The sequence below is a fragment of the Physcomitrium patens genome, chromosome 1 (assembly GCF_059467195.1).
Source record: "Physcomitrium patens ecotype Gransden chromosome 1, ASM5946719v1, whole genome shotgun sequence".
Lineage (NCBI taxonomy): Eukaryota > Viridiplantae > Streptophyta > Bryopsida > Funariales > Funariaceae > Physcomitrium > Physcomitrium patens.
Window position 1 is genome coordinate 26,408,589 of NC_143410.1, and position 10,508 is coordinate 26,419,096.

General features: G+C 31.3%; 1 protein-coding gene across 1 annotated transcript; it reads left to right on the top strand.

Moving 5' to 3' along the window:
* Window positions 1-997: 997 nt before the first annotated feature.
* On the top strand, window positions 998-4,046 carry LOC112279443 (protein DETOXIFICATION 16). The gene is made up of 3 exons (XM_024513879.3): window positions 998-1,244; window positions 1,529-3,207; window positions 3,337-4,046. The coding sequence occupies exons 2-3, from the start codon at window positions 1,624-1,626 to the stop codon at window positions 3,379-3,381; spliced, it is 1,629 nt and encodes a 542-aa protein (XP_024369647.1). The 5' UTR covers window positions 998-1,244; window positions 1,529-1,623; the 3' UTR covers window positions 3,382-4,046.
* Window positions 4,047-10,508: the final 6,462 nt, after the last annotated feature.

Genomic DNA, 10,508 nt, shown 5'->3' on the forward strand with positions numbered 1-10,508 from the left:
TGATCTAAAATATTGAATTTATGCTTATAATATAATATTATGTTGTTTAAGATAGAAAAAATCAAGTTGAGAAGCATGGTTCAAATTGATCTATCTATGTTAAATAGCCTAACTTTAACCAAGTATATTGAAATGCCTACCTTGGTTTCTTTTCTTTCTTGTCATCTAACAATATCTAAACTATTAGATGCAATAATAATCTACATGTACCAATTTATGACTTATTTTTTAAAAACAAAAGAAATTTATAAAAGTCTTTTTTAATAAGTAATTATAATTATCAATATCAAAAAAATACACTTTTATAAATAAAAATTTTAAAGAAATCAATATAGATCAATAATATTTATAAATAATACCTTTAAAGAAAACAAAATTAGTAGTAACTTTAAGTATAGCCTACAACTTTTTAATCCACCACTAATACTTTTATTTATTATTCTCCAAAATTTATGCCTCATCCTCTTTAAGTCTATCTATAAAATTATTAGCAGAAACTCATGTCATTGGACATTGCAACCTCTAACATTGCCATCCATCCATTCCCTTACTCATCCATGTTTAACCAATGAGTAGACTTTTTTATGTCTTTATCTTATACCTATCCTCTTTTATTTTGTTTAATACATAACCTCTTTTATTGAAATTCCATCTACTCATTCTTCTTCCGATGATGCACTTTCATAGCAAACTTCAAAACATCCCCAGAGTACTAATTTCTTTCTTCACCTCTCATTATTTCACACGTCAGAATCATATTCTGTGTTTTATGTGCAACAATCTCCAAGTCAATTCTTTAGGTCTAAACCATCCAGTTTTGGCGCCACAGAGGAGCCAAAAAAGACATAGAAAAAGACAAGGAACTGCAATGCAATGAGGCGCTACTACAGGGGAGCTAGAGAGTATGAGGATCTGGCCATGGATTCCTCTGGTGCCTCCTTTTTGTCGTGAGCAGCGTCGTGACATTTTCCCAGGAGATGCACCGCTTGCCGCACAATTGCAGTCTTTCCTCACACTCTGTCATACATGTTTTTCGGGTGATTTGGCAGAGTGAGTTCTTCTTGGAATTGCGTCAACTGAGCATGAGGATGCTCATCTCTTTTGCGTTGCTGCTGCTGCTGCTCACCGTTTCCTCTCTGTTGGTTCTTTAGTAAGGTGTAGATGAGGTTTTTAGCTCGCAGCTGCTTGAATTCGGGGTGGTGTAAGCTCTTGGGCTACATGCCAGTGCTCCTGCTTCTCCTATTGTAAGTATCGTTGGAGTTGAATTGGTCATCTTAGGATACTTCTTTGCTTGTTTTTCTTGGTCTTTGCGTAGAACACGGCAGAGTGAAGTGCCGAAATAGAATGATAGTTGGGTATTGTGCGGTCAGTGTAATTCTTCTGTTTTTGACAACTGCATCGCACTTGGAAACTCGAGCATGTGGTTTGCTAGATTACGAATAGGTTGTTGTTGTTTTTCTTTTTTCTTCCCTCACACGCTCGTATTTTGTCTCTCGATTTTACAGACTGCTGTTGGATTTGATGGCAGATGTTGCTGGATGTGCGTGTTGGTGTTGAAAGGGGGTTGCCGGTAACAACGACTCTTAGTTGAATACCACATTGGGAATCAAAGTTGCAACCGAAATGGACGATAGAAATGGCGCGTCGCACGAACCATTGTTGCAATCGAAAATTGAAGAATGTATCCACCAGGAGCACACGATTACCTTGGCGGATGGTGTCACGAGATCAGTGAGCAGACGTGACGACACCATCTCTTTCACGTCGGAATGGGTATTGAAGGAGTTGCGAAATCAAATGTACATTGCGGGGCCTATGGTTTCTGTGACCCTTCTCCAGTACTTGTTGATGGTAGTTTCACTCATGTTCATCGGTCACTTGGGGGAGTTGCAGTTAGCAAGCGCAGCGATTGCAGGTTCGTTCGCTGGCGTGTCCGGCACAAGCTTACTTCAAGGCATGGCCTGCGCTCTTGAAACCCTTTGTGGACAAGCATACGGATCGAAACAATATCACATGCTAGGTATTTATATGCAGCGCGCAATGCTCGTATTGTTCGTAGTAAGCTTGCCAATTGCAATTGTTTGGTGGAATACGGGCTCTATCCTCGTAGTTCTAGGCCAAGACCCCGAGATCTCGGCGGGAGCGGGTGTATACGCAAGATTCTTGCTACCATTTTTGTTTGGAGTTGTAGTTCTTCAGCCATTGGTGAAGTTTCTCCAAACACAGAGTGAGGTGCTAGCCATGGCGCTATTTTCTGCAGCCACGTTAATTCTACACGTTCCTCTTTGTTGGGTGCTGATTTATAAGCTTGGATTGGGGTATCGCGGTGCGGCGCTCGCAAGTGGCATCTCGTGCTGGCTAAATACGCTGTTGCTTGCATCCTACGTGAAGTTTTCTCCACGTTTTAGGAGAACATGGACGTCGTTCTCGAGGGAATCATTCAATGATCTTCCGGCCTTTTTCAAACTAGCGGTTCCCTCTGCTCTGATGATGTGCCTCGAGTATTGGTCCTTCCAAGGCCTTGTCCTTATGTCTGGGCTTCTCCCGAATCCAAAACTGGAGACTGCCACTCTTTCACTTTGTCTTACAGGTACCGCTTTGCTATACATGATTCCTTTCGGCATTGGTGCTGCTGCGAGCACTCGGGTCAGTAATGAGTTGGGTGCTGGTCGACCCCAGGCTGCTAAGGGCTCGGTTATTATAGCGGTACTCCTTGGAGTCACCGAAGGCTTGATCATGGCAACAGCATTGTACCTCGGACGATATACATGGAGCAAGGCATTTACAAATGAGAACGAAGTGATTGAGTATGTGGGACGGGTTTCCCCCTTGCTTGCGATCATGCACGTCATGGATGCCACACAAGGAGTTCTGTCTGGAGTGGCTCGAGGATGTGGGTGGCTAGCTTTCGGTGCAGCCGCCAATCTACTTGCTTACTACTTCGTTGGTTTACCCACCGCTGTGGTTCTCGCGTTTGTGTTCAAATTGGGAGGACGTGGTCTTTGGTGTGGCCTGATCATGGGGGTCACCACACAAGCGCTTTCTCTTTTAGTGATCACTTGCATCACCAATTGGCAGCAGCAGGCTGATCAGGCATTGCTGCGGGTGTATTCATCTGTCACTGCGACGCTTCCCACAGAAGCTAACAAAGAGCAAAAAGATGAGATCCCAGCTTTGCTTCTACTCAACGATGGTGTTCATGAGGAGGTGAGGTGACGATTCAGGAGTCCAAGGTTTTTATGGTCAAATCGATTTTATGGTCAAATCAGAGATGCCCGAGCATGAGTAACTGGATTTTATCAGAACAACAATATTTGACTTATCGCATATGGACAGAGTTTGTTGAAACCTGCAACAACAAGTCAACAAGTCTGCAGCTGAATCCCCAGATTCCTCACCAATTCTGAGCAATGTAGCTATGTAGTGAGCTATCTGCTGGTTGAACCCAACTCTGCTTCACACCAGATGAATCCAGCTTCATGGCATGGTGTGACTCCATCAGGTATTCAAATGAAAACTTACCATAAATCCTCACAAAACTCATGACCTCCATCCTGAGTATTCTATTTCACTGAGTTTCATTGCATCCATCATTCTAAATATTCCACTTCCTTTGAAGGTGCATCCTTATAATTTATTACAAATTTTATACTCATATCATTAAGATAAAATTCAAGTAGCATTCAAGTATTATAAAATTAATCTACTTTTACTTATTTCTACTTACTTATATCACCTAGATAATAATTACAATAAATATATGTTTTTGATATTATCCCCCTTTCTAGGAATGAGTTCCACAATGAATAGTAATCACATGTTGAGGAAGTTTAAGATGCAGTAAATTATATTTGTCACATACTCTAATCATTGTTCTCTTTGAAGGTAGATGATAGGCCCTCAAGCATTGATAATGTTCTATTCTAGGGAGGAAAGAATACTCTAATATTTGATTATTATTGTGACCTTCGTAACTTCTCTCAAACAAAATATTTTTAATACCATTACGAATTATTCCTATCTTCAATAAAATCATCAAATATAAAGACTCTCTTCTCAAGTCGTGATATCAAATGCATTGAATCTTATCATCAATTTGATGAAGAATATATTGCTCTTGAAGATCTTCATTCCTATTACATTAGCTTGAAGGCTATAATTATTGCAATGTCTCATTTAATAAGTCAGCAAATGATGGCTCTTGAGTTGAATCAGCTAATTTTTGATATTCCATCTCTTTAATGCCACAATTATATAAAAACTCCAAATAAGAATAAAAGGTTGAATGCAATCTTTTTTAAATTGTATTTTGTTTATAAAAAAGCTTTACTATCCTTCATTTTGATTTTGATGGATGTTATTGATGAAATTTTTTGATCTTATCTACTTCATTTGTAAGATTTTTTGCTCACTCCCATGTGTATTCACAAATATTATATTTGTGTCAATAAATAAGATATTTTAAACTAAGTCGACATTGCCTCAAATCTAAAACTTCTTCTACCTTGAATTTTTTATTATTATCCACTTCTATAGGAGGCAATGGTATTTGCCCTCTTCTCGATGTCGTGATATAATATGGCTAATGAATGAAAGAAAGAAAGAAATATTATATTATAAAAGATCTTATTTAAAAATATTATAGAAAATTATCTGAAAAAATGGATAATAATTAAAAAAATAGTAAAACTAAAGGATACTATTGCTACTTTTTTACAAAATAATCTTCTATTTATTTTGTAGGACCATAAATAAGACAAAATAAATTAGATTGAGAAATAAAATAATATAAGCATGTATAGGAAGAAATTAGGAGTATATTTTAGCAAAATTTACCTCAAGAAGCTAAGAATTGATACTCAATGAGGACCAATTGTCAACTTGGATCAAAATCAGACCTTGGACACAAAACTGCATACTTATGGTGACTCCAAGGTTCTTTGATAGATTAGAGAGTGGAATTTGAAAAAAGACTTACAATAAGATTTTTGAATATTGGTTTTATATCAATTGAGTTAATATTCATTTTGGAAGGATTTTTAAAACTTAATTTCTAAAAATTTAAGTAAATTTTGGGAGAAATTTAATAGTTTAAAAAGGAGATGTTGGCATTGGAAGTTCAACATTCAAATTGAAGTAGGAGGTTGGCCAACACCCAAGCAGATTTTAGAATTTTTCTTCTATTTGATAAGTGCAATTATTTTCAAATTTATTGTACTTATTTTTAACTAAGAGATTGAAAAGTGTGTAAATTTTTAAGCAAGATTAATAGTTTAATCAATAGATATTAGAGTTCTAATCTACTTTAGAATCAATTTGAGTTAATTAGATTTTGGTTAAGATTTGGTTTAGGATTTGAGATTTAGTTAGAATTTGACCTTAAATTTAGTTAAGATCTATTAGGATTTTAATTAAAATTAAGGTGAGATTTCATTAAAATCTATTTAAGATTTATTTAAATTTTCTTTAATATTTCTTTATAATTTCTTGTAGATTTCTTTTGAATTTTTTTAGGATTTTTTTTAAAATTCTTTAAGATTTCTTCATGTTTCTTTCATAATTTCTTTAAGATTTCTTTTGAATTTGATTAAAGTTTAATTATCTTTATTAAGATTTAATTAAAATTTATTTAAGATTCTATTAGAGTTGTTAGGATTTTCTTGTTGCAATTTTCCTTCTACCTTCGACAAATAGGTGCATGGTACATTTTTAAGTAAGACTTTACGTAATATTACATATTTGGTGAATTTAATATGAAAAGCTTGAGGTAGAAGGTATTTGGAATTTTTCTTAGGTTATTTCAATTATGGAGAAGGAAGGCAAGAAAGTTGAAAGAGGAGCTATAGGTGGCACTTTGATTGAAGCTACAAGTGGAGATACTAGTAGAAGACAAGGTATGTATTTTGATTCCAACTCCATGAGCATGTTTGAAGCTTTTGCCTTATTCATAAAATAGCAATAAGTTAAAGAGAACGAAGAAGGTATGGCAAAAAAAATATTATAAGTGGTTGTGAATAAGTTTAATCAATTTGAAAGAAAAGACAATACAAAATATTTAAAGTGCTTTGTAAAATAAATAGAATTGAAGCATGTTTTAGAAAAAGAGATGATTCAATTATTTGAATTGGCTATTGCACTAGAGATAAGAAATCATGTGAGGTCTATTATAAGACATTTTGGAGGTTAATGGGAGAAATTATCTCAAGCATTGAAGAATGAATTTTTCTTGGAAGATAGTATTTGGATTATAAAAAAATCATTTCTTGAATGAATTGGAAGGCCTAAGAAGGATCTTCTAGTAACAAAATTATTAAGAAAATTTGAAAAGAAATATTTTTATTTATCAAAGAAAGAATGGTAATTATTAGATTTAAAAAAAATTGAGCTTTTTCTTCAAGGTGCTAATAGAGAGTTGTAAGAGGAGTTGAAAATCTTACTTAAAGATAAATAAGAAGATAAAGGATTGAAAACAAATTAAAAGAAAGTAGAAGAGGCAGTAGGATTGCTTGTAAAAATATAAAAGAGAAAAGATGGGGTAGATATTCAAAGACCATTGCAAGTATCTCAAGTAAATATACCTACTACCAATCTTACATCTATGATTCAACCTTCAATGGCTACATTAAAGAAAGAAGAAATGAGCATCAATGAAATTATATGAGAGATAAAAGATTTGCAAATAAAATTTAAAAAATTTGAAGAGAAGGGTCAATCATCAAGAGTATTAATAAAACAAAGATTAGGAATAATAGAAGGTTTAGTACATAGGTGCATACAATGTGATAGCATTTTTGTATGGTATGATTTTCTATCTAGGAATACATTGGGTACTTAGCTATAGAAAATTTAGCTTTACCTTATTGAACAAGTTTCAATAAATGATGTATTTTTACTATAGAGGCCAAAAAAATATAATAATATCAAAAGATATTCTATTGATAAAATCTTTTTATATTTAAGAAGCTTTACACATAAGGCTTTGTAAAGCATTTAGAAATATTTTAACATCCTTTACTATACCAAATCATAACTATTGTTTTATCGGTGAATTTGATTTTCAATAAATTCAAAAAAAATCCATAATTTTCTTACAAAAATTTATTTTTATATCATGAAGTTTGTCATAACTTTATATCTCTATTTTTAATATATATATAAAGTCTTAGCTCCCATAAATCCCTTTACTTTGCAAAAAATATCCAAATTGTAGCAAAATCCTTTCAAAATATTTTTCTCCCACAAAATATTTTTCTTCTCTAAACTTTAGAAATTCATATTTTTTGATCCAATTATTCAATTTTTTTTCAAATTATTAGATAATGTAGAATTTATCCTTAAACTTTATAAAAAAAAATGAATTGTAAATCTACCTCAAATTTTCTGACATCTTAGAAATCTTAGCATGTGCTTTAAACTCTAATTTACAAGCACCTGAACACTATTTTTTCTATATCTCAAAAATTTAAACTTCAAATGCTACAAAATTTATATATAGAGTTTAGCAACATAATAATATATATTTTTGGTAATTTTTAGTCAAAATCTTTTTAAATTTCTTAAGATATAGGTCAAAACTTAACCACTAGTAAATTAGGTCACTTACTACTCTTAGATTGCAAGTATTGACTTTAACTTCCTATAACTCTTTTATCCTAGCTTAGATTTCAATATGCAAAAAAAAAGCTCTTTTCAATCATAGTCGTTGATTCTTTATTGTATTTTGTATGTGTACATTATATCCAAAATATTGACAATAGGTACAAAAACAATACCTTAACTTTGAGCGTCTATATCTCTTTCATAAAAACTCCAAATCATCCAAAATTTGTACTAAAACCATAGCCAAAAACTTAAATTCTTTGATCTTAGCCTTTTAAGTTTGAATGACCTTAAAAAAAAAATCCAAATTCCTAATATTGCCTCAAGTAGCTTCCTTGAAGTCCATTAGATATGAATTTTGGCCAATAATAATGGAGATTTTTATCATCCATATAGATGCCTTAACTACTTTTATTGCTACCAAAATTTCTCTTTAGTTTTTTTCTTATAAAGTTTAGATCATATATGCTCTAAATACCAAATAAAAGAAATATAACAAAATTTCAAGAGTCACCAATGTATAATAAAAGTGACTTTAAATATATAAATTATTATCAATATAAAATCAAATTTAATAATAGCTCTTTTAAACTAACCACTTCAAAGTAGTAATATAACAATATTTTATGACTAACTAAAATCCAATAAGATGGCTTTCACTATATTGTATAATAAATTATATATTAGATATATAAGTGCATTATTTTTATATGGTAGCCAAACCACAATACGACAGCATAGATCATTCAAGAAGGAAATGTGAAGTTTTTACAAAGGCATTATATAATAGAATTATTTTTTTTTAAAGATGGTATGATGTATTTAAAGAAAAAAAAAGAAATGGAAACAAAATTTGGTAAAAGAGGGATGAAGGTGTATACAAAAGAAGCATTTAAAAACTTAAGCAAGGAAGCATCAACATGTTGAATAGAAGTAAGTACAAGCAAATGTTTAAGTATAAATCTTGAATTTTTAGGAAATTCTAGTTCTTTATGGTCAAATGCAATGAGCTATATTGAAAAAGAAAAAATTTCTACAAATGATTTAAAATGTATTGGCAATAATATTCGGCAAATAATTAGATGGGATAATCTATTAGATGGATTATTGATGCATGTTCATATTGCAAGGAGTTAATATGAAGCATTAATAGAAGAAAAATAAAAGAGAGATGAAAATAATGAAGGATCATAAAAAAAAAACTACAAGAGGAGAAAAAGTATGACAATAAAAGAATCCTATGCATAAAGAGACAACAGAGAATATTTTTACAAAAAAAAAAAAAAAAAAAAAAAAAAAATTGTGAAAGAAAAAAAAACGAAGGCTCTTGCTTATAAATTACAATCAGATATTGAAGCTACTATAGGTTTGAAGAAGATATTGGAGTAGTAGATTTTAAGTAAAAAGATTGAATTTACAATTGATGAAGCTTTAAAAATTGCTAAGCGCAAATTTTATGAAGTTATTATTAATACAATAAAGAAAAGAAAAACAATCTATAGAAGATAATATGACATCAAATACACAAAGAACAAAATCACTAGATAACAAGTAAGATGAAAAAGATGAAATACAAATTTTTGGAAATATCTCACGAATAAGATTTACAAAAGAAAAAAAATGTAATTCAAGCTTTTAGTCATTATTTTCAAAGTCATTAGGCAAGAGCTACTGTGAAAACTTTGCTAAAATTGGGAAATTTAGAAGAACTAATTGTAGCATTTATTGATCATGGTTTTGAGATCAATTTGATATCAAAAGAATTATATAAAACGAAAAAATTGACTATTGATATTGAACATGGATGGATGATAAGAGTAGCAAATAATTCAATGGAAAATTTGTATAGAACTTGTTCAAATATCAAGGTGATGATAAGAGATGTAATTCATGAAAAAAATTTCTTTGTACAAGACATATTTATATATCCTATTGTATTAAAAAATCATATATTATTGCTTCATAATTAGAAATAAAGATAATAGATGATGGTTCAGCCTATACATGGATAAGAAGTCAAGATGGGAAGAAGGTAGTGCAATTTTTGACAGTTTGTATAAATCATGAAAGAAATTGAGTTAGTTTGAGGGAGCAATCTTTGCCAAAGTTAGAAAAAGAATTTGAAGATCCATACAACTCAAAGGATTTTTATTAGAGACCATTGTAAAGTAGGATTACAATGATAAAAGAAGTGATGTCTTTCTACCTAGTAGAAGAAATAAGATCATTATAAGATTATCTGAGGATGAATATATTTCATTCAAATATATAGATAAATTTAAAAGAATAGAGACAAAAATGTCAAAAATATGAAACATGAGTGGAAGAAATATAGAGTGATTTTTGAAGATGAATATATATTAGGGGTATTTGAAGAATCTTGTTTTGGTGACACTATGGATAATTTGAAAATATTATTGGATTTAGATTTTGAAGGAAGTGATAAGATAATAAATATGCATTCTAAGAAAATTTATAATATAGTATCAAGATATATGGATAAGTATGAAATAAAGGTGAACACAAAATATGAGATTCTTACAAAAAAGATTAAATCAATGGTATAGCCACTACCATTGGATTTTGAAGAAAAGATTGAAAAGATTTCTATGCAATCTAATTTAAGAGATCCAAGAAAAATAGGTCATGGATTTAAGGATGAATTGACATTAAATGGTTTGAAAATTAGGTGTGAAGAATTTTTAATAAGGAATGACAAAAGATGTTTTCAAGAAATACTTTCATGACATGATAAGGGATTTACATTTGAATCACATGAAATAAGGTGCATTGATTCAAGTATTGTAGTACCTATGGTACCTATGGTTATTTTCACAATTCTACATGAACCATAGAATTTGAAGCCAATTTTAATTTTAAAAGTCTATTTGCCAAATTTAGTCAAATTA

Coding starts and splice junctions, on each gene's coding strand:
- LOC112279443 (XM_024513879.3), top strand. CDS start 1,624: ATGGACGATAGAAATGGCGCGTCGCACGAACCATTGTTGCAATCGAAA. Junction 3,208..3,336: donor ACGATGGTGTTCATGAGGAG/GTGAGGTGACGA, acceptor GCATATGGACAG/AGTTTGTTGAAACCTGCAAC.